At 36.3% G+C, this 26,076-nt stretch overlaps 1 protein-coding gene across 1 annotated transcript in view; it reads left to right on the top strand.

The window, feature by feature from the left end:
• LOC145693219 (lysosomal dipeptide transporter MFSD1-like) overlaps positions 1–26,076 on the top strand; it is a 66,540-nt gene that overhangs the window by 22,312 nt on the left and 18,152 nt on the right. The window contains exons 5-8 of the mRNA XM_081769010.1: positions 2,406–2,616; positions 7,851–8,064; positions 17,065–17,162; positions 25,372–25,484. Coding sequence (XP_081625136.1) covers positions 2,406–2,616; positions 7,851–8,064; positions 17,065–17,162; positions 25,372–25,484 — 636 coding nt within the window. The remainder of the gene's footprint in view (positions 1–2,405; positions 2,617–7,850; positions 8,065–17,064; positions 17,163–25,371; positions 25,485–26,076) is intronic.

Genomic DNA, 26,076 nt, shown 5'->3' with positions numbered 1-26,076 from the left:
TCAGTAGGTCCCGTCTTATATAGCTTCGATGTTGAAAGGGACGTTAAACTTAAATCAGCTCAGGTAATAAGAAGAGCAGTCGTAATTCTGGAGAGATGGAATAATTCTGGGTAAAAGCCTAAAAGAAGTAGTAGTGAAAATAGAATTTTTGATAACAGAGTTATGTTAAGACTTAACGCACCAACTACTTCACAGACAACTCAAGAAGTAGAGGAAAGTTGAATGAGCAAATAGAAGAAATTATAGACAAAGAGAAAAGGGATGCATGGTAAATATAATGGGAGACTTCATTACAGTTGTAGGAGGACAGAGGTAATATCATAGACAATTGAAGCAATGAAAGGGAGAGGGACTGGTCATTTCTGTAGACAGAATTAACTACCAATTAGAAACACTTGGTTCAGTCAGCACAAAGGAAGAAGATGTACATGTGGAATCCCTCAATAGATGGTCGAATATTTAAAATAGACTGTTATGATTCAGGACAAGTTTCGAGTATCGGAATAGCTTGAAAATCGCGAAGACCCTTCCCGAAGTATGCTAAGATCAATATTCAACTGAAAAATATAGCAGAAGAGAAGTAGGCAACAGGAAGTTGAATGCTGGAAAGTTGAAAAATGCGGAAATAAGAAATTATTTCGTACAAAACTTCGAAGAGAAGTACTGAAGCTAGGAAAGGCTAAGGTACTGACAGACAGTGGGAACATATTAAACTTTGCATACAGCATGCTGCAGAAGATGTAGTAAGTATACTGCAAACAGAAAACAGCTTAAAAGCCATGGGATGGAAAAGAAGAGATGTTGCAAAAATAAGGGCGTGGAAGCAGCTTATGCAGAAGAGAACAGGAAGATGTATAGGAAGTTAAACAGTGAGCCACGATTTCTCGATTCCCTCTCATTTCCTTCTGTGTTCTCATTCCACCAATTATTTCATACTATTTATTTTCATTAACAGGGTGTCTATCGGTCACAAAAGTCATTAAATCAGAAAACGGTCATGAAAGTCAAGAAATTTAGCTTTTGGGTCACGATTTTTTTAAAAAAAAATCTGTACAAATATAAGTACAGACTGAAAAATTTTGTTGTGTAAAACGTCAAAATTCACCACCAAAAATGTCTGTGGTTGGCTTTTGACGCTACCAAATTGCAAACAAAGCACGCTTCTATTGCGCGCATGAAGATTCGGCCTAATTCGCACCCAAATTCGCTCTTGAGAATGTTACAAAATTGTATGGTTTGGTAAAGAAAAAGTCAGGAAATTTCATTTTGGAATTTTAGTAGATACCCTGATTAATCATTTTGTCTTCTTTAACCGAAAGGGCATATCCATAGGACTTTAAATTGAAGATTTTATTTCTGTACTGAGTGACAAATGTTGAACTTAATGTCCATAAACTCTAAGGTACAGTTTATTACGAATTCAAATCTTTAGTATAGCATTGAACGAATAACGCCCTATAAGCTAAATGAGACACATGACAGTTGTAATAAGGTGGGAGTTGACGTGGTTCAGATCCCACGATAAGCTGTAGATCCACGTCCCACATAGCATCGCTGCTTAAAAGGGTGTTATACTGATCAACGAGCCAATCAATGACAGTTGTAGATTAATGATGGAAGAATTGATTAAATGAGGTATTATTCACACTGAATTTCCATTGCTTGAGATCTGATCAGGAACTTCCGCACTAAAGAGGAGCTGTTTACTACAGAAATACTGTTATTACAATTCATTAAAACGTCACATGTAAATTAGATCATTATTGAAAGAAACTATAATTTTTTGCGTGAAGTATAATGTTCCTTCGCATGGATGGTCAGCGTCGTAATTAGTGCCACAGTTATTGATAAGATAATTGAATGTGCGAGATACTTGCAGTAAGAAAACGAAAACATGCTTCATGTTCAGATCTGTAAGAACTCTGTTTCCTAAATTCACGATAAAGTTTGTCTTTTTTAATTGCATTTTGTTCGGGATTACCGATCTGTTTCAGCTCTGAGGCAACGTTAAGATATGATCCTACAGTTTAGTATGAAATACGCGTTTCACATCATGAACTACGGCCCAGAATCGAACCCTTCTCGGGGAAAAAAAAAATGTATAATGTGTTGTTTGCAAAGTGGACACAATTGTCGGCAAGCAAATATGAGTATTGTTCTATAGTCATTTTTAAAACTAATAAACAGAATAATTAATGATTCTAACTAAAGCTTTAGATAACTCAAACAAAACTACAATATTAAGAAGAACTTACTTGTTAGACCATATCATAAGAACATGGAAACAACTGGGTAGGCCCTACCATGTAAAAATAAAGTAGATTTGCTGGAAGGACATCATATACAATTCTGTGTACACCATATCATTATTGCTATTTTATGATGATAGAAATCTTTTATTTCAGCTGCCTCTACGTGTGTGATGTCTTTGATATGTGCCCTTATTTTAGCCTATATGGATAAAAGAGCAGAAAGAATACTGAACAGAAAAGATCCAAATAGTGGAGAAGTAATACGAATAACAGATGTTAAAGATTTTCCACTGACATTTTGGCTAATGTCAGTTATCTGTGTTGCGTACTACGTATCCATCTTCCCATTTATTGGTCTTGGAAAGTAAGTACCAGCGAAAAATAATTAGATGACAGATATAGTTTTATTGAGTAAATCAAGATAAAACCGTTTTTATAGTAGGATTGAGAATGCCTGAATCGTCTATGTTTAATGCTTTCAAGTATGTTTACGTGTTAAATTATCATGTAAATATTATTTTGATTTTCACATGTTATGACTTTGTGTGTTCTACTTTTTTGTTTATACAACACAAATACAGTAGTGTTTTTTTGTTTCTTGTTCTTTACCAACGTACAATAACATTGAAAAGTAGCCAAGAATTATAGATGCTTTAAACATGATTGTACTAGTTTACGGTTAGTGGAATGCGTAAGAAATTAGTTTTGCAGTACATTATTTGTATGCTTTTCGTGCCATGTGGAAAAATGCTTTTAAAATTTTTGTTAATTTTATATTTGTACCAATGTTAATGTACGAGATTTGGTTAAAAGGAAGTGAGACTTGACAACATTGACCACCAACCAGTAGCACTTTTGTTTCTTCTTTTCACATGTTAACGCTTTAATTGGCAAGCATTGATAAATTACCGTTAAAATATTTAATTTGTTTTTATGTTTCACCTTGTCTTCCTGATCATGATTTCGTAATTTTTAAAGTATTTTCGTAGGATACAAAATACAGGATGTTTATTTCCAAGCAACATTGCTATAAAATAGGTCTTATGTGTTGTTATGAGCAGCATTGCCCTAATATGATCCGCTATCATAAGAATATTCTCAGTAATTAGCAACTGTTTCGTTGAAATATCTTCCTACAGAGGGGGACCGCGGTGGCTCAGTGGTAGAGCGTTCACCTCTGGTGCTAGGGGTCCCGGGTTCGATCCCAGACCTCGCCAAGTGAACCTTATGGTGGAAAAAAACCGTGTGCGTGGGTTTTCTCGGGATTCTCCCGTTTTCTCACACTTTCTTCATTCCACCATTTCATTCATTACATCACCACCGTCTCCTTTGGCCTAATCGGCATAAGCGTGGGACGTAAAACTCAAAGATTTCATTTCATTTTTTTTCTTCATACAGAGTGAAAAACCACAAACAAAACAACTTTCGCGGAACGTAAGAGATAAAGCTTCTATAAGGAGCGATCAACTAAAACCCGTTCGTTCCATGTATTATTGGTATAGTGTGCAGGAGGATATTGTTTGTTTAATAGTGTGTATTGGCTAATGTCTTTGTGTGTTGATACGTGTTTCCGGTTTGAAGGTATAACGAGTGAAAGATGGCGTTCAAGATTCCCAATACCTCCAAACAGGACCAGCGTGCCGTCATCAAGTTTCTGAGTGCCGAAGATTGTCAACCAGCTGAAGTGTTCCGGCGTGTGAAAGACGTGTATGGTGATGCATGCGTCTCCAAAACAACAGTGGTGGACTGGGCCAGAATGTTTCGGAAGGGGCGTGAACAAACCGCTGATTATCCCCGTCCTGGTCAAGCCCATGTTGTTGCTACAGAAGACATGCGGGAAAAGGTGAATGCGGCTATAGCTGCACATAGACGCATTAGTATTCAATCCATAGCGAATGGATTAAACATGAGTTATGGTACTAGTCAGAAAATTGTGAAAGATCTGCGGTATCATAAAGTGTGCGCGCAGTGGATTCCTAGGATGTTGACATGGATGGCATTTGTAATTTAGTGACACAGTGGGACAAGTGTCTCAACGCTCATGGTGACTTCTGCACAATATTTTTACTGCACGCTAACCATAGACGCATCTAGATAGTGTACAAGTTTCCACTCGAAATAAAATTTATTTCATGAGTTATGACCAGTGAACGGGTTTCAGTTGATCGCCCCTTATACGATACTAAATCAAGGTGTCTATCGGTCACGAAATCAGAAGACGGTCATGAAAGTCAATAAATTTAGCTTTTGGGGCTTTTTTATCTGTACAAATATAAGCACAGACTGGAAAATTTTGTTCTATAAAATGTCAAAATTCATCACCAAAAATGTCTTTATGCTGGGCTTTAGACGCTACTGAATCGCAAGCAAAGTATTCTATCGCATGCATGAAAATTCGGCCTAATTTGCACCCGAATTCACTCTTGAGAATGTTAGGGAAATTTTATGGTTTGGTAAAGAAAAGGTCACGAAATTTCATTTTGGAAATTTAGTAGACACCCTGTAAATTTGACTGTCCCCTGTTGACGTAGATTAGAAATATCTAGACAAGCGACCCGCAAATCATGTATATGAATATTGTATGAAAGCAATAAAGCCAATTAAAAGATCACTGAAGTTATAATTCGTGCGGAAAACGCAATAGAAAGCGATGTTGCTTGTAAGCAACAGGACCAAATAAACGATTAAGTTAATAATTGCTGTAGGCTTAGTGCAAGTTTGAGCTCGTAGCAGTTGCTACTCGATTGTTAAGAGCATCAGAAGTGAAGATATGGTTGTGATATGCGTTTTAAAAATAAATGGGCAAATTTTTCACCATCGTTGTCCATTAAATATCGAGTAAAGCCTGGCGAAGCCGCTCTTATGCTTTATGGAGAGTTGTAAAGGGCTCATAGACACAATTCTGTATCCACGGAGCTTCCTCGTGGCTAAGCGGTTAGCGTACGCGCCTTTGGCGTGGGAGACCCGGGTTCGATTCCCGGCGGGAGCTCATGTGGTTCGGATTCCACGTTAATCAGTAGGTCCACGTCTCATATAGCCTCGCTGCTGAAAGGGACGCTAAACTAAAATAAACTCAACTCAACAATTCTGTATCCACATCTCAAGTTCTCAGATGGCAAAAAGATAAAATGTAGAAGACGAACCTCATGCGGTTTGACCTTCAGTCTCAAAATGGACGAAAATATGGTAAAAATGACAGATCCATAGATTGATGTTCAGAATTATCAGTGATGCATTATATTTAAATCGGTTTACCGTTCAAATTTTAACACGGGATTTTGGGAATGAGAAAAATGCACGCGAAGATAGTTTCCAAGTCTTTGGAAACTCATGATTGATCTAAAGGCCAATCGGAAGAATATGTGTCTTCTGCACCGTGTTGAGAGGGAGTCCGAATTTTTCTAGTGAGGGATCATTTGGTTATAACTTTACCTCTGCAGATGAGCAAATGATCTCTTTTTTTCAGCAGGTGCTCTGTAGGGAAAGCGCCGTCCGGTTGATAAGCAGATTTTTTTTGTTACATCATCTCAGGCTATGGTATTAGATTTTGATATTTATCAGGGAAAGTTTATATCAGTCATTGATTTAGGTTATTTTTAGGACCAGATATAACCTTCGACATCTACAAACGATTCCGAAAAGTAGTTTTGTCTGTTTTGATAGGTACTATATAACAATTTCTTAAGATATTGAAAGCATAAGATTGAGGGGACAAGTACTATCCAGTTTTATTAGGCTTAGAGGCATCTTTCTTACAGCAGGTCGACCAAGATGAAAAGGGAGTGAGATGAAGGAATTCTGTAGAGATGACGATAAACTAGTTGTAGAGTGAAGAGGCCACAAGGGTTTTCTAATACCATCAAAAATAAGCACAAGATACAATCCAGTGAGGATGGCTAAAAGTTTTTTTTTTTTTTTTTTTCCTCCCTGAGAAAAACATGTAAGAGTACCTCGTTCTTCTGTGAATATGTGTACAATCAGAAAACAGGAGCATCGATTTTGCATTCCAGATGTGAGAAAATATCGCACTTCGCTCAAAACTAAAATGCAGACTTCAAATGTTATCATTTTGCTTATGATTAATCTTGCATTAATGAAGTTTTGGATTGAATGCAGAGAGAACAGAAAAATAGAATAAAATTTCGAGTGAAAGTGATTTATTGTTTTCGGTTTTTAATCGGTGGATCATTCGATTGTAACAGGAAAGAGAAAGCGAAGGTCACATGAAGGGAAAGATAGTAGTGATAGTGAACCATTGATTACCCACTTCCACTTCCTATATAACTAATGGAAATTAATTTTTTTCCCACAATGCAACGAAAGTGATTCTGCGACACTATCGGCTAGAGTTGTAACTAACTGTATCGTTTGCTACTGGCAGTAGCTAAGTGTATCATTGGCTAATTCTATCAGACTCAGGAGCTCCCTCGTGGCTAAGCGGTTAGCGTACGCGCTTTTGGCGTGGGAAACCCGGGTTCGATTCCCGGCGGAAGCGCATGTGGTTCGGATTCCACGTTAATCAGTAGGTCCACGTCTCATATAGCCTCGCTGCTGAACGGGACGCTAAACTAAAACCACCTCACCTATCAGACTCAGGCTCTCTGAATGCTTTGATTTGTTCTTGCTTGTAATAGTTCGTGGTACCTAACTTCCTTGAGTGGTGGCGCCATGATCACAGTTTCAGCGGGAAGAGCAGCTAAAACATCTTATATTATATAATTACTCTATGTAGTGAACCCAGCGGTTTCGATCATAGCTCCTGCTCAAGCTCAGTGTCAAATTATCACTTTTGCTTGTTTCAGAATAAAAGATATGATGGATTGAAACAATAATTCTTGTTCGATGATATCAAAAGCTCATGGATTTATAGAGAAGAGCATGATGAGAACCAAAACAAAGATAGGAAATGTAACGTACACCTTTGCTTGAATAAGAATTCAAACTGTTCCAAGGAATTCCATATTAAGAAAAATATTCCAACGGAGTTCTCGGAAATGTGATGTGTTTCTTAATACATTCATACACTACGCAAGAATTTAACTCTTATAGATTAATTAAAAAATAATCTTCTCATTAAATTGTATCTGTTATTATATACTTTTGTAGCTTCCAGTATTTGGTATTTTTCGTTTGTAATGTTTCTGTAAGTTCAAAAAATCATACAATATAAAAAGCATCAAATTATGCAAAAATGCTAATAAAAATAGCATTTGCTAACGTTATTATATTCTTTGCTAAAATGTATGATACTTGTCTTTCGTTTATCTTTTTGTTGCACTCAGAGAATGTAGAGGCCCAGGTGCTCTTTTAGATAGTTTAGAGTCATTTATCCGTACCAAATGGGTCATTCGTTACTTAGGCATTTATTTGTAATTTTCACTGTTTTCATTGGAACTACTGATAAAATTGTAAACATACGAAATATAATATAGTGGATAACTTATTTCATTTAATATTAGACTTTTTTGGTTTAGTTTTAAGTGAAGAAGTATCTTAGTGGTATATTACTTCATGTAAATTTGCTACATGGTAGTGTGTATATTCACCCTTATTATTTTTCTTTTCTGTAATATGTAATTTCTTTTCTGTATATTGCAGGGTGTTCTTCGAACGTAAGTTCGAATTCTCACCTGCAAGTGCAAATGCAGTTAACAGTATTGTTTATATAATATCCGCTGTTGCCTCCCCTCTTCTGGGTCTTCTCGTGGACAAAGTGGGCAGGAATGTATTCTTTGTTTTTCTGTCCATAGTTGTTACTTTGGGATGCCACGCCTTATTGGCATTCACGTTTTTAAATCCATTTATAGCAATGGTGAGTAAAAGTTTTTTTTTTCTTCTTTCTTGCTTAATATGTTTTTCTTCAAAAAGTCTCATTATATTTGATTTTATTGTAATGAACAAATAAAATCCAGTTGTTGACTGATTACTTCCAGTCATATAAACCGCTTTGTTACTTGACACGTTGTCTTAATAGTAGAGTGCTTGTGTCTGTTGCGTGACGGCCCTTGATATGTGAGTTTATGTGGGTACTTTTTTTTCCGTTGTCATTCCACTAAACCTTCGTTTTCATTCATTTGCATTTTGCCTCCTTTGTCCGCGGAACGTTAAATTAGATTTCACTGAGTTCCCATCAAAGAACAAAACCCAACAAAATAAAGTTCGAATGTAGTTGGCACGGAATGAGCATCGTGGTTGGCCAAGAAGATATGCATTAACCATATTTCCGTTTTCATTTACTTTATTTCATTTGTCGGCTGTCAAAAATACGCAAGGTAAAGACAAAAACCTTATAAATTCATAAATATTTGATGCACTACTAATAAAAAGTCTCGTTAGTGAAAAGTCCTCGTGTCCCGTTGTTGGTGAAATATTCAAAAATCTAGTTTGATTGGCTACAAGAAGATAACTAGCATACTCTATGTGGAGTGCATATCAATTAAAGATTTTTTCGGCGGGGGAGTAATGAAAATAAGCTGTTCCGAAATAAATGTTGGTAACATTAATCAATCATTTAAGGATTGGATGTTAGATAGTCTGCTGTTGCCCAATAAAAATATTCTTCATGACTGGAGCGTTTAGCATCTCTACTGGGGAGTTCACTATTTTGAATGTATACTTCGTATAAGTAAAACATTCTGAATCAAGAGCAAGAAACGATCGTAATAAAAGTACAGGAGAGTCCCTAAAACTCGGCATTCGATAACTCGGCAGTCCGGATAATTCGGCCACACCCTGGCAGGGCGAAAAAGACACCGCGCGCAGACCCGTTCAAGGTCATTCCCCGCAAGCGTGTGTCCCTGCTTCCCGCGTCACATTCCTACTCCTCCACCACGTGTCTGGTGCCGGAGCGCGCTCAGCCATTCAGTCTACCTGCAACCTTTCCCAGGGTTAGTTTTCATTTTCATGTATAGTAAATGCTCTTTGCGTTCATGAAGTACGTACTTTTCCTTTGTTTAAGGGAATTTGGGCAGTTTATTTTCTGTTGGTTCTCAAGCAACCAATGCATACAAGTACAGTATTGTATTTTCTGAGGAAACACTCTTACTTTTTTTTTTTTTTTTAATCCCATTCCCAATAACCCGGCATTTTCACAAATTCGGCCAGCCTTCGGTCCACATTAGGCCGTATTTTCGTAACTCTCTGTAATGAACTAGTAATATGTGTTTCTAGTTTTATGTACTTCCCAATGCTTAAGAGCATCTCAAGTCCAGCAGATGAGCACACATCTAAGATACGGAAAAAAAAATGAAAGATAGACAGAGAAGTTTTTATGTACCACAATACAATTCGCGTAGTGAAACTTTTTAAATTGTTACTGTACAGTTAAAAGGTAAAACTACTCTTTCTAGTGGTATTCAGGCTTCGAGAAGCTCATTGTACTTTTCTTTTTTACGTTGAACTTAAGGCTTTCCGCTAAGGTTAGGCCTGCCTTTTTGAATTTTATTGAAGGCTTACCTCCAAGTTTAGTTCTGCCTTTTTGACTTTAATGAAAGTTTCCGGTAAGTTTAGTCCCGCCTTTTTGAATTGTAGTGAAGGTTTTCCGCTAAGTTTAGTCCTGTCATTGAATTTTAGTGAAGGCTTCACGCTGAGTTTAGCCTTGCCTTGTAAGTTTTCGTGAATAAATGTATGTGAATAAATGAAATGAATATTTATAATTGTACTAATTAGTACTTAACCTATTGCAGGAGAACAGGGGTTAAAAGAGTAATTTATGATTAAACACGGTAATTAACCTTATTTCATTTTATTGTAATAAATATTAATAATACAAAGTGGATGAGCACCTTACAGGGCTATTTTAAATCAAATATAATTATTAATAAGTATATGGGTCATCCACATCGAGAATAAGATGCTTGTGCGTCAAAGAGCTCAAATAGATTACGTAAGATGGATGAATAATAATTATTACATTGAGACATTATACTTTGACAAATTACAGTTATACATTATTTGTAAATAAACATCAAAATGCTTTACGAGATTTTTTTTTAAAGCAAATTACAAAATTAATTGTAATAATTTGTTTCGGATTTATCAAAACCTACGGTTATGAGGATGTAATTGACTTGTACTGCCCAGCCATAATTATGCATAAGAGTATAAAAAACCATGCAATATACAACTTACATTTTTTAGTCCATCGATGTTCGTCAGCAACGACGACAATATATTCGCCTTACTACCGTGGTCTGTTACAATTGCACCACCTGCCCGATAGTCTCACGAGACGAGACTTCAACCGACTGAACGCGATTGAAAAAACCGCATAAATACGACCGAATGACTGAATACCTTGGTTTAGAAACCAGAAGGTTTTATATACGCCGCATGTGTTATTTTCCTTTCTCGTGTTCTTCAGAACCAGTGCATTTTAGACTATGAAATAATAGTTATACTGATGTATGCGGGGAAACACTTGCTTTCACATTCTTTACAAAACAAAAATGTTTTGTTATATAATTGTTTTTTGGTTCCTGGTGTCCTTCTCCAAGTTGTTACTATTCCAATAATAACTTATTTGTATTACTCGGTTTTTCCAAGGTGACTGCATTTTCATACACTAAAATAATATTGAAGTTTAATTTTCGAAATTATAAACATTTCGATTAAGTCCTTTACGTTTCCGTAATATTAGCAATACACCGCAGACACGCTAGTATGCATTTTTTTTTAATAGTGTAATTATCAGATATTTAGTGTTTTTATTAGTAAAACCTGTAAAGGGCCTATCTGGTTACAATGATGTGAACAGACTTTGGGGGGATGGCTGAAATTCAGCTCAAATGTAGAATATATTATTTAGATTCTATATTTCGAAAGCAAATTGTCCTAAATTGGATGAAACATACTCAGAAAGCACGAAACATTAACATTACTTTCAATGGAAAATGAATGAGAAACAAAGAATTCTTCTACTTACCTCAATCTCAAAAACCGAAAGAGGGAGATGGCTGAAATTCAGCTTAATGATAGAACACACTATGTAGATTCTACATTCAGAAAGGAAATTGCCCAATGGAACACTGTAAAAACTACCTAGAAAACCTGGAAATCTCATGGAAATTGATTTTGGAAGTAAAAATCCTGGAAATATCAGGGAAATTGAGTTCAATATTTTTGTATATTTTGAATGCATTCAAGTATGGAACAAAAATATTTACAGTGGAGTCCCGCTAATCCGAATAGGTCAGGGAAGAATATTTCATTTTATTTTATTTATTTTTTGTGGCGAAAATAAGCAGTTTTAGGAAATTAATAACTAAAAGGATGGAAATGGGTGCATGTTTTCGTAGAAAACAAAGTAAACTTTCGTTAAATGCAGTTTTTTCTTCAATACTGTACCTCTATTCAGACCTTAAGCCTCATTACGACAATTACACAAAGTTTGAAATAGAATACAGTGTACGTACTGTAGAATATTGAAGCTTACAGATTTAGTAGGAGTGAAATACAATAATGTAATACAGTATTGTCGTCTTTCAACTACACAAAGATAATATACTCTTAATGAAAAGATTTGTAACTTACTGTACGTGGGAAAATAAAGGTATCAAGTTTTTTCCAACATTTTTGAGCATTTTTCCAGTACAATACATATACTGTAGTCAGAAAACGTGTTTTGAAATACTGTATGCTACGTATTACAATACAATAGAGCCGTTCACCCGCTTCAAACCGCGATTTTACTGTTATTCCGGTTAATCTGAACAATCACGTAATCCGAACAGGGTTTGGTCCCAATTAGTTAGTATTAGCGGGACTCCACTGTACTTGATAATTCCCTTAGTAGGCTTCTCAGCTTAATATTGTTTCCCTTTAACCGATCCGGTACAACATTCATAAATGAACCTTATAATGGGCGCACTAGTAACCCTTCCATTTTTTCTGAAAGCGATACTGTCCTACAGAAGCAGTTCTTTAGAATTTCATCCTTGCAATCTCAGAATTTATTCTAAGACAATAAAGTATGTCGTAGATGTTTCCAAATTCTTGCTATTACCTTTTCTTCAAAAATTTCCTTTTTAACTTTTGTGGTACAGTGAAACCTGTCAACTTGGCCACCTCTCTAAGTTGGCCACCTGCTTATCTTGGCCTAGTTCGTCTTGAACCTGCATTTTCCCATAAGACATTCGTTACTACTCTATAAGTTGGCCACCTGTCTATCTTGGAAGTTGGCCACACTGAAGCAATGTTCACCCTATGATGATAATGATAAATTTACCTGCGTATCTTGGCCACGAAAAATACAGTTTTGTTATTTTTCTTAACTCTTTTGAATTCCCATATGAGAGGCAGATGTTCTGTATTTGTGACTGGACCCAAAGAAGCATAGATTCACATGATTTGTTCTTGGAGGTCAATGGCCAGAACACTACCCTCATAAAAGGGTGGTGAAGGAAGATGTGAATAAGAAAAAGCACGTACAGGAATTCAAGAAATGGTTGTACGTATTTGTTTACCCTGTCTGTTTTGGTAAAACCATTAGCTATATCGGCTCCTTTCATCAGTGGGAAGCTTTAGTAATTCCGGAAAATTCTCAAGGTTAAATCTCAATTGTCATTTATTGGCACCTGACTGCATGTCAAAAGGTAGCGGAGGTTTTGAGGTATGAATTCCCTCAAAATTTTCTCAAAACATATTTTGCTCCGGGGGAAACACTTCTAGCTCATTAGAATAACAAGAGATAGTTAACTTCAATATTAGAATGTGTATATCTGCCAAAAAGAATAAAGCAAATACATCTAGAATGAACCACCATTCAGTAACAACTGAAAAGAAGTCATATAAATTGCATATGAATTTATCAATTTATAACTTAGCTTTTCTTGTTTTCAATCTGAATAACTCAGTGTGCTATAATATCAATTTCAATAAACTGTGTACATACACTTCTATTTCATGGTTGTTTGTGTTATTGTGTTTTCAATCCGAATAATCCAATGTACCAGACTAGTTTTCAGGAAGAGAAAGGTATGCATATATATTAAACATACTATCAAGAGCGCCGATCCTGGGGGGACTGAGGGGGCCCGGGCCCCCCAAAGCTCATGTTGCACGTATTTTATTTATGAGTATACAATATTTGGTATAATTTCAGTGCAATTTGTCTTAAAGTCTTCATATATATATAGTAATATTTTCTAGTACTGTATATTTTTACGATTACTCTTTATACATTATTTATAAGTAGTTGTCGTGCCACTGCTTATTAAAATTTTACAATCAAGTAATACTAGGAATCCATTCTAAAAATACACAAATCACACTTATTTTCTGTAAGTTGGCCACCTGTCCAAGTTGGCCATTTTTCGATGGAACCGATGGTGGCCAACATAGACAGGTTTCACTGTATATTCGATGTATTAGCATTTTGTGCAGGTTCATAAAATCCTATTATTTTTCCTATATTGAGAAATGACTTGTGAAAATTAAGCAGCGAACTTAAGTAGCTAGACGATCCTGTCTTCCAAAGCTAAAAAGCCGTATCTATAGTTTTTTTTCAGAATTGAGTTAGTGACATGAGCTAGGTCATATCAACGTAATACCTCATCTGAAAAAGAGAGAACTTTGAATCTGCAAAATAGCAGAGCTATATGAATAAATTTTTTTTATCTGATACGGACGTTGTACCATAAAATGCTGGCTTATTAGTAAACAGTAAATAACGATTTATTCAAAAGCAGATTTTCTGTGGCACGACTTTTGGCTTTGGAGGGCAGAATCGTCTAGCTGTTTTAAGTTTGCTGCTTAATTTTCATCTATTTGCAGGTATATTAACTTTGAATTATAGAGATGTCTGGCTAAAGATCAAGTGTTTAATAGTCAGTGATTAGCCAGCATTACATCCTGCGTGGACGCCTTGGTTGAAGGTGGTTTAAAGTGGATGTGCGTAGTGCATTTTGCGAGGTATGCTCTAAAAGTTTTTCATTGAGTAATATGGGAGTACAGACAAAAGCCATGCAAAAGGACCAACACACAGGCAAAGACTGGAGAGTTACAGTACAGTAAAAAAATCAAAGTGTTGTGGATATGTTTAAGCTAGTTCAAAAACAAAAGGAACAATCATCACAGAAGAATTAAAACAACCATCTATAAAAGGCTTCGTTGAAAAAGATGAAGTGTCATCTGCAGAAATATTGTGGGCAGTGAGACTTCTAGTGAACAGAAAATCTTAAAATTCCTCTAAAAATGATCATATACTGTTTAAACATATGTTCCAAGATAGTGTAATTGCACAGAATTTTAGCATGGGCCTTTGAAGTGTAGTTATGTTATTTGTTACGGCCTCGCACCATACTTTAGAGTCAGTGCTGTGGATCAGTAAACGGGTGTCAGGACATTGTAGTGTGCTTTGATGAAGTGTTAAATAAGGTAGCCCGAAAGGGGCAGATGGACATTCATGTGAGATTTTGGAACGATACAAAGGAGGAGATTTCTACGAGATATCTTACATCAGTTTTTTTTAACCATGCTACAGCTGAAGATCTCTTATCTAAGTTTAAGGAAGGACTCTCAAAAGTGCCTCTGAAGAAGATGCTGCAAGGCAATATGGATGAACCTTCCGTGAATTGGAAATTTCTGTCAAATCTAAAAGAAGAAATTGACTGATTCTACAGATCCACAGTTATTAGATTTAAGATCATGTAGTCTTCATGTGGTTCATGGGGCATTCCAAACAGGTCATGGAGCTGCAAAATGGAAAGTTAATATTTTTTTAAAGGGCTTTTGCTGTTTGTTTAAAGATAGTCCAGCACGACGAGGAGGCTACGTTGCATCCTCTGGGACTTCCACATTTCCCCAAACATTTTTTCAGGTGCGCTCAGTAGAAAATGCGCAGTGCGCAGAAAGGGCATTGGAAGTATTTCCCCATGTAAAGAAGTACTTGAATTGAGCTAACATTCCCAGCAGTGTATCAGTGAAACATGTCAAGGAAGGAGTTGACGATTTGTTAATGTCAGCAAAATTGGCGTTCTTCAAGATCTTGGCAACAGAACTAGAGGAATCTTTAAGAGCATTTCAGTCTTCCAAACCTATGGTGCCATTCTTGTACAACACACGTGCCAACCTTGTTAAAAGCTGGATGAGGCGAGGTGTTAAAGCTGATGTTATTGAAAAGTGTGAATCAATCAAGAAATTGATTTCATTGGATTTGGAAAATAAAGACATTTTTTGGGGCAAGAAAAGCGGTAGCCAAATGTGGAGCTTCTGATCGGCAGAAAGCGGAATTTTCTTTGAAATGTCAACGGTTTCTAGTGGCAACAGGCAAAAAGAACTTTGCGCGCAGCCCCTTAAAGTATCCCCTTGTTCGTACCGTGTCATCTCTTGATCCGGAAGTTATTTTGAAAACGCCATCTTTGGCTCAGGAGCGAATGAAAACATGTAGCCAGATCCTTCAGTTCAGCAATCGGTTGTCAGAAAATTTTGCAGAGAGAGTAGTTGCTCAGTGTATGACTTTGTGTAGGTTGACAAAAGAGAAATACCGGGGAGTCTTTGAAAATTTTTGTGAAACTAAAGATGATCTGGACAAATTCTGGGCATGTCTTCTTAAGAAAGACAAGAAATTTACTGACTTGTGGGCTGTATTCAAAATTGTTCTTATATTATCACATGGGAACGCAACAGTTGAATCCGGTTTTTCAACCAAGAGCCTCTTGGTTGAAAATTTGTTGGAGGATTCAATTGTAGCACTGAGACAAGTACATGGTGGCATTCAATATGCGGGTGGTATTAGCAATATTCAGATTTCACAGGAATTAGTTAAAACAGTTAAAAGATCTCGGACAAGATATGAAATGGCATTGGAAAGAAAACACTATGCAGTAAAGGAAAACGATCAGAAAATTCAAATGAAAAAGCGGAAGCTAAAAGAATTAAATGACTTGAGGGGAAAAAAAGAAACGCTTGGAGAAAGCTCACAGTGTGGAAGTTGAAGAAATAGATGAAGAAATCAGTAAGGTTATGCAAAACTTGTAGAATAAAACTATTTTAGTATAAGAACATTATATATTGTGTTGTTTATTCTAAAACTAAAAATTGTTAATGACAATAAAACAGTAAAATTGTGAATTTTGTTAAAATAAAACTGCGTGGATAGGGGAATGGTATGAATGATTGCAAATATATACCGTTAGGTTTATCTATGTTCTAAAGTTTTGGATATTTTAAATTTTATTTATTTTAATTATTTATTTTCTTGTGATTCAATATTTAATTGCAAACGTTCATTAGGGAGAAGGGTGGCCATTGTTAAATATATAAATATATTATTCTTAAAATTTATGTATTCTCTTACTGATAGTTTCTTCCACTAGACCTGGAAAACCTGGACAATTCAAGGAAATTAAGTTCAATATTTTTGTACGAACCCTGAAAAAGGCACGAAACATGAACATTAAAGTCAATGGAAAATTAGTGAAAAAATTAATTCGACCATATATCTCGAAAACTATAACGAGATTGCTAATTGATTGCGAAGATATTAGAGCTTAGAAACTATGTATAGCACGTAAGGTAAATAGTAAAGAACGTTGTCAAAAGTTAAGTTGTTTAAGTAAAATTAATAATAATAAGAAAGTATATGCATCTTCTTCGAATCTCCCAGGGCGACCCACGCTGAGGTTGCGCGCTTGAAACATTTCACATCTGGATTTGGAGTTTCGAGACTCGATTTAGCACGGAACGTGATTGTTGACCAATCACTTGACACAGTCTGATCCTTGTAACAAACCGGATAGTCCCTTACCTAATGCACTTGATTGGTATTAATGTTTATATAAAGTTGTTATATTAATTTTTCACCTTTTTTCAGAGCATCATGGGTGTATCATATTCATTATTGGCAAGTGCTTTGTGGCCAATGGTGGCATTAGTTATACCCGAATATCAGTTAGGAACTGCATATGGAATGTAAGTTAAATTATTTGTTTTAACAAGTTCTTGTTAGTCATATAGTTCATGAAAAAAGTAATGACATAATTGTTAAATCATAGAAACAATATAAATAATGCCATGAATTGTAGAAAATAATTCGAGTCAAGACACATGAAGGAATGTGAAAAACAAATTATGAATGATTTATTAATTGAATGGCTGATTGGAAAACCAGAAACATTTAAAAAAAAAGAATGAAAATGGGGTAAGATAGCCATTGTATTAACTGTCAGCTCACTGTTATTTTCACTTTGAAACTCTCAAGCTTGATTATGTTTAGATGCACATGTGTATTTCTACATTTTCCTAAGATTTTGTGTATATATATATATATATATATATATATATATATATATATATGTAAATAGTTTTAAATCGCTATACATGTATGTTTAAAATATGACACACAAATTCATAAACAATATACTCGAAACAATAAATAATTAGAAATAATTCAATTGGACAGAAATAAATATATAAAAGTAGAATGAGCAACATGAAATTAATAACGAATTTTTGAAATAGAAATAACATAATGAAATATCTATAAATATAAATAAAATTGAGCACTTTCAAACTTACATTACAGAAAATTACCTCCTCCAGTTCCTTACCAGAGGGTAGCGTTCCCAAAACTGATGCAACATTCCCTTTTTGTACTGCCATGTACTGTACTGATGCGTTGCAGTAGAAAAGAGGTTGCTCTAGCGTCTCCTGACGATAAATAAATGCGGTGTCCGACTTCTTTTATAAAGTTAAGACCTGATTTGATAGCTATAGTGACAAAATTGATATTTGTCAAGTAAATTGCTGTACTTGCATTTTTCTGTTTCACGGCGAGCAGCCACGTTGCCAGCTTGTAATAAAGAAGAATGTAGATTTGATGGGGCGATGGTATGGAACAAGTAAAATCCCATAGAAATGCTTTTCCTTTCTTCCACGGTATTAGGGTCATACCATCTGGCCTCTTACCGTCTGCACGACTGCATCCCAACGGTTCGCGTATAGAAGGAACGCCTGCTGAAATTAGTGCCCTCATGATAATGTCGTTGACGCTGGAGTGGGTGGCGTGAATGTCTGCCCGCACTATTGGCACAGAGTCCGTGAAGGCTCTTTTTGTTTACGACACTTTTACAGGCAGGACATCTGTATTGCTCGCAAACGTCTGCTCCCAAACGCAGTGTACTGGCAGTTCGAAAACTATCATTGGGAATATGCAATCCTAAAGGTGATGGGATAGCATGGAGCCAAGCGCCTGCTTCAGGAGATGATGTAGCTAGGAGTCTGGCCTTGTCTTCTGGGTTATCGGATGACTGAAGTAGAGAAGAAAAGTGATGATTTATAAGGGGATCGTCCCAAGAGGATTGTAATCATCTCTTATCAAGATCAGGGGGATCTGATCCCACGATAAATGACCACTTAGAAATGCTGTCGTTGACATCCGAATCCGTTACAAGACTAAGATCTTGTTGGAGAATGGTCTCGATCAATGGCTTAGCGCCATAAAATGAAGACAGAAAGGATGAAATAGCCAGGTCCATGGCGCTGCGAATGCCGAGACCTCCGTGGTTAACAGAGAGGGACGCCTGCAACCAATGCACTATGTAGGCCTACTTTCGAGGTAATCAAAATGGTGGATAATATGAAATTGTAATTACTTACATTAGGAAATTCTGATTACTCTAAATTTTTATTTAAATTATATATGTAAATCGGTCTACACGTTACGGAATTATACGTGGTTAACATACACGGTACTAACTCTATCAACAGTTGAGAAGTTTCATGGTCTAGCTCCGAAGACTACAACTAGATCTTAATGAAATCTATACGGAATCACCGGTAAAGTAATTTTATATATATATATATATATATATATATATATATATATATATATATATATATATATATATAATATCCAAATCGGTGCATCTATTTCGAAGTTATGCGTGAACATAGAAGCAACATATCTATATCCGAACGGGAGAGTCGCATTGAGAATTTCCTCCTATTTTTGAAGTTGGTTAAAATTAAGGTAGATATATTAAAGTTTACGTTTTATATGAACTTATCAACGTTTACAAATACAGTTACGGCAATAGGTATTGATGACAATCAATTTCTAGTGTACATATGAACATTCATTATTAGGGAGTTGAGGAAATTGAGGAAAAATCCTCTTTTTTACGAATGCCCGAAGACGAGGCTTAACATATGTTCATTTTGGGTCATTATAGACGAGTAAATGGTGGATTTTATTTGTCTTTTTTTTTCCTTTTTCGGCAGTTTTTTTATTTGGCCTTTTTAAAACTTTTCATAGGCTTTAACGTCTTTTTTTTTTTTTTTTTTCACTTCATCTTTCAACAATAAATTTACTGGCCATTAACTGGAATCACCACTACCGCTTAAACATTTTTTCTTTAGTAAAGAAAATCCAAAAATAAGACATTCTTTAACGACTGGACTGATAAGATAAGATCTACAACAATCACAAATTAAATAAGGAGGCGTGACAATGTCCTCCAGCCAGGGCGGGTATGGGTTTGGAAGTTTCCTTATTTTAGTTTGTATCCTAATAGATTGTATCCTGTCCTTTGGTATGAGTAACTGAATATCATTCATATATTGTTCAGAAATTAGTGGTGTTATAAAAAGTAACACAAACCTGAATATTCAAGAAATGTTTAGTGTGTTTAATATACAAAGTCATGGTCAGCATTTTATAAGAAAGGAACGAAACTGCCAAAAATTGAAGACTCTAGCCTAGCACAAGTAGGTTTTTTCGTTAGTCTTCGACGTAAGTTCCACTGACTTGAACACATTTTTGCTTAAGTTATGCTAGTTCGTACTCTTAACTCATTTCCTGTAAAAGTCCATTGTGACACTTCGCGGAATGCTTCGAATCGCAGATTTTCTTGATGTTATGTCACATGTCAGTGCTTCACCGCGCGAGCCTAATGGAAGTCTGGTCCAGATTGGTCGTAAAATAACACATTCTCTTAGAATCATTTGTTTTCCTCCCATATAAATTCATTTGGTTAAATATCTTTCATTATTCCAGATGTAAGTAACTTCCGTAGCTTGATTTGTTTTGTGCATAAAATTTCTTTAACCCTTTACTGTGATTTTTTTTAAACCCCAACGGACCTTCAACACCTGCGCATTTTTCTAATTGTTAATAGATGTCATTGTTGCTTGCAGTATTTTCTTGTCTCAATGTGGTCGAGGTCATAGTGGTATGAAGTCACTTTTGTCTCTTTTGCGAAAGAATAGTACAGGAAGTAGGGTATTTTGTTGCATCACGATCATGTATGTGTAACTATTTTTTTGGTCTAAAATACTGTAATATTCCGTCATTTACATGCTGCATTTTTATCTCAAAGGTGACGGTTTGTTGTCATTTTGAATGCAGTTACGGCGAATCCACCAGAACGTATTAAGCGTCTGAAGAAATTGATGTTGCTTTGCAAGAAGTAAAATTGGATGCAGAAAGTGACGTTGATAGTGATTACCATTTGGAAAGTTCGCATTCTTCGATATCAGAACAGAGCTGTTTGCGAGTCTTCTGATGAAAGTGAAAATGAATCTTCAAAGCAGTTCTTTTATGGTAAAAACAAGTGCTTTAAATGGAAAGAAGCAGCACCAGTGCAGAAAAGAACATGTTCAACAGATATTGTAATTTATCTGACTGGAGTAAAAGGGAATGCTAAAAGTGTTCCATCTGATAATCTGGTCATGAACTGGCAGCTGTTGATGTCGGATAATATCATTCCGTACATTTTACAAAATATAAATAACAATACAAATTCTGGAGATGCGATCAAATTACAAGAATCCAAAATCGTACACTAAAGATTTGGACGTTGAAGAATTGTTTGCATTTATTGTATCTCTCAAGTGATGAAATCGGGCCATGAAGATGTGTGTAGTCAGTTTGCTGCAGAGGACAGGCAGAAATATATTTCGTGGACAATGACCCCTCACTCGGTTTATGTTGTATCTTATCAGCTCTCAAATTCGACTCTGCTATAATAAGGCCACAAAGGAAAGAGAACGACAGACTTAGAGCTATACGTGATATCTGGGACATGATCCGAAACTGCATCAAGTATTACATCCCTAGTGATTATGTTACAGTAGACGAAATGTTAGTTCAACTTGGAGGTTGCTCTTCTTTTAAAATATATATGCCAAAAAAGCCTGCTAAGTATAGAATAAAAATTTTAGCCCTCTGTGATTCAAAAACGTGCTACTTCTGTAATGCATTTGTATATGCAGAAAGAGAGGAAAGGACCGATCCAATTGCCAGCATTCCAACAGAAATGTTACTGTAGTCAACTGGTTTTGTTCTGTGGAACTTCCCGGTAAACTACTGGTACACGAGAGAAGCCTTACAATGATTTGAAGCTAAAGAAACGACAAATTCTAGATGAATTGAGACCAGAAAAGAACATTCTGTGAACTCGTCTGTTTTTCGTCACACAGAAATTCTAACCCTGTGTTCTCTTGTTCCAAGAAGGGTCGCGGTGGCTCAGTGGTAGAGCGTTCATCTCTGGTGCTTGCGGTCCCAGGTTCGGTTCCAGCCCGCGTCAAGTGAACTTTATGGTGGACAAACACCGTGTGCGTGGGTTTCCTCGGTGTTCTTCCGTTCCCTCCCTTTTTCTTCATTCCACCATTTCACTAATTTCTCATTATTACCGTCTCCTTTAGCCTAACCGGCATAACCATGGGACGTAAAAGTAAAAAGAATTTATTTCTTGTTCCAAGAAAAGGCTGTGGTGTTACTTTCCAGCGTGCATCATGATCAGAAGATGGACAGCGAGAGTCATAAGCTTAACATTTTACTGGATAACAATCGCTCAAAGGGGTGTGTGGATACTGTTATCGGATGTGTGTGAATTATTCCACTTCGAACAAGACGCTGACCCATGGTAATCTTTCATGCAATGTTGAATATAGCAGGAGTAAACAGCTATGTAATCATGAAAACAAATAATCTGCACCACTTACCAGATGCTGCAACGCCATTAGAAGGAAGAGAGTTTTTGAAACAGTTATGCCTAGGACTTACAGAAGAACATCTGCAAAGAAACGAAATCCGATATTTACCTCAAGATCTTCAAGAAGTTGCTAAAAAGGTTCGTGGAGACAAAGTGGAATATGTAGAACCAACAGCTGAAGCAAGCTCTTCAAAGAAGTTGCAGCATTGTCGTTTTTGTCCAAGATCAGGAGACCGCAAAAACTAAAATGGTTTGTGTAAAGTGCAAGAAGAATATATGCAAAGTGCACCAGAAGGTTCTTTGCCCAGACTGTATATAAGTTAGTCTGTTTTCACTGTAATAGTTGAAAAAGAAATAAACTCATTTGACCACAGTATTAATGGATGTTTTCACTTGGGGTATTTCATTACCTCACCATTATAGTTATGTAAAAAAAAAAAAAATTTCACGATCATAGTGAAGGCTTAAAGTTGATGTGTATGTATCATTGTATTTATTTATTGTTCCAACTGAAGATAAGGGTGACGATATAAAAGATAGTTTTTACGAAGAAGTGGAACGGATATTTGACCAACTCCCGCGATACCATATGAAGATTCTATTAGGGGATTTCAATGCGAAGGTAGGACGAGAGGATATTTTCAAACCGATTATAGGGAACGAAAGTCTGCATAAGGAAAGTAATGACAACGGTGTTAGACTCGTGAACTTTGCAACATCCAAAAACCTAATCGTGAAGAGTACAAAATTCCCACATCGCGACGTTCATAAATACACTTGGACATCACCAGACGGAAAAACACATAACCAAATTGATCACGTTTTAGTAGATAGAAGAAGACAATCTAGCATAATTGACGTCCGGTCGCTTAGAGGGGCTGATTGTGACACTGATCACTACCTGGTAGTAGCGATAATACGGGAGAGATTATCGTTGAATAAAGGTAATATTCAATGTCCGAAAACGAAGAGATTTAATTTAAAGAAATTAGAAGAGAGCCAGGTAAGAGAGGAATACCAGATTGAAGTTTCGAATAGATTCGCGGTTTTAGAAGACTCGGAGTGCACCAATGTTGAGGATACTTGGATTGAAATTAGAGATAGCATTAAAAGTTCAGCAATAGAAAAATTGGGACACGCGGAAATACGTAGGAACAAACCATGGTTCGACCAAGAATGCATTAAACTAGCAGAGAAGAGAAAACAGGCAAAATTACGGTGGCTACAAAATCCGAATGAAACAACTACACAAAATTTCGCAGATATCAGGCGGGAAACTTCCAAAACTTTTAGAACAAAGAAACGGGATTTTTTGAAAGCTAAAATTAAGGAACTTGAAGATAATAGTAAAAATAAAAATATTCGGGACATGTATAAGGGATCAGCGAATTTAAGAAAGGCTATCAACCTCGTGCTTATATATTAAAGAAATCTGACGGAACAGTTCTCACCGATACGGATAACCTCTTAAATAGATGGAAAGATTTCTTTGACGATTTGCTGAACACGCAGCCAAAAACTAATGTGCGTGGAGAAAAGGAGATACACACCGCAGAACCGTATATTCCAGAACCCAATCGAATAGAAGTGGAAGCCGCTATAAAGAAATTGAAGAAACACAAATCTCCGGGTGTAGATGAAATTCCGGCTGAGTTAATTTTAGCTGGAGGCGAAAAATTGTGGAACAAGATACACAAACTCATTCTCCTTATCTAGAACAAGGAAGAATTGCCCCAAGAGTGGAAAGAATCAATCATTGTTCCAATTCACAAGAAAGGCGACAAAACTGACTGTAATAATTATCGAGGCAGACCAAATATTTACCATTCGCCAAATACTCGAAAAGAAGTGGGAATACAATACCCCGGTACATCAACTATTTATTGATTTTAGAAAGGCTTACGACTCGGTTAGGAGAGAAACATTATACAACGTTCTTACAGAACTTGGAATACCGAGAAAGCTAATTAGATTAATTAAGATATGTTTAAGTGAATCCCAAAGTAAAGTCCGGGTAGGAAAATTTTTGTCCACGAGCTTCCACGTCGAAAATGGCCTGAAACAAGGAGATGCGTTGTCGCCATTATTATTTAACTGTGCTGGAATACGCCATAAGGAAAATCAAAGATAGCAACCAGGGCCTAGAGTTGAACGGCATTCACCAGGTTATGGCATATGCTGATGATGTAAATTTAATAGGGGATGATAGGAGAACAGTAGAAATAAATGCAGAGATCTTATTAAACGCTTGCAGGGACATGGGTTTAGAAGTAAATGCAGAGAAAACTAAATACATGGAAGTGCGTCGGGACCGTAATACGGCAAATTGTGGAGGCGTTAAAATATTAAATAATGCTTTTGATAAAGTGGATACTTTCAAATATTTAGGATCAATATTAACAGACGAAAATCATATTCACGAAGAAATTAAATGTCGACTAAAAGCAGGAAATTCGTGTTACTATTCGGTTCAAAATCTCTTGTCGTCGCGAATTCTGTCGAGGAATTTGAAGCTTAAAATATATAAAACGATAATCATGCCTGTTGTTCTGTATGGTTGCGAAACATGGTCGCTTACTCTGAGGGAAGAACATAGACTGAAAGTATTTGAGAACAGGATCCTGAGAAGAATATTCGGACCCAAGAGGAACGAGAATGGGGAATGGCGGAAGCTTCATAACGAGGAACTACATAGTTTATACGGTTTACCCAACATTGTTAGGGTCGTCAAGTCTAGGAGGCTTAGGTGGGCAGGTCATGTAGCTAGAATGGAAGAAAGTAGAAACGCTTTCAAAGTCTTGACTGGTAGACCCATAGGAAAACGACCATTAGGAAGACCTAGGCGCAGATGGGACGACAATATTAAGATGGATCTCGCAGAGATAGGAATACAAAGTAGAAACTGGATGCAATTAGCTAAGGGTAGAAGTCAGTGGAGAGCTTTTGTGAACGCGGCACTGAACCTCCGGGTTCCATAGGCCATAGAGTTAGTTAGTTAGTTATTTTTGTAGATATTCTCTAGAGGTGTTGCAAATGTGCAACATTACTGTGTTGGTATTAGTTTTTCAGTTGCTATCTATAAAATTATATTATTCTTAATGTGTTAAATCTTCAAGCAAAACTCTTTAAGCTTGACGCTTTCTTTACATCCTCCCATACTGTAACGTAATATCGTTGTTTTTCAGTATGCAGTCTGTTCAAAACTTAGGATTGGCTGTGATAACCATGTTAGCAGGAATTATTGCTGATTCCGGAGGGTATTTGTTATTAGAAGTTTTCTTCTTAGCATGGCTGTGCGGTAAGCAATAATATTGTTTATTTATTTACTAATATGATGTATTATTAAATGAAAGTCACGAGTACGTCTAAATTTTTATTAATGCCGAACTTTTCAATGGAAACCCCTGCCTTCTTCAACAGCTTATTTATTTACGTTAAGACTGCTGTTTTAATTACTTTTAATGGTTTCCATTATATAGGTGTTTCAAAACAACATCGACAACGTTTTGGGGGGTGATTCCTGATACCAAGATAAGACAAAAAGTATAGATCAACCTGAGTGCACAAATGCTTCTTTCCGAAAACATGAAAGAAAAAAAAAATGAACTTTAGAGGTCCATAGTCCCAAAACTATGGGACCTACAGTAGTCGGGTCAAGACTTCACTTAGGAACTAATATGTGCCCTATCCAAAAATACATGTTTCAAAATCTTAAGGTACTCACGCAACATTTTTTATAGAGGGAGTTTAGCTACAAGTATATAAGTTGAATCACTCACCAACTACTTCTATAAAAATTGTTGCGGTAGTACCGCAGGATTCTGAAACATTGATGTTTGGATAGGGCACATAAAAGTTCCTAAGTGAAGTCTTGACCCGATTACGCTAGG

This window comes from Thermobia domestica, chromosome 8, assembly GCF_964235325.1.
Source record: "Thermobia domestica chromosome 8, izTheDome1.hap1.1, whole genome shotgun sequence".
In the NCBI taxonomy this organism is placed as follows: domain Eukaryota; kingdom Metazoa; phylum Arthropoda; class Insecta; order Zygentoma; family Lepismatidae; genus Thermobia; species Thermobia domestica.
Note: the sequence above shows the minus strand (reverse complement) of the source record. Positions and strands in the feature narration are given on the sequence as shown.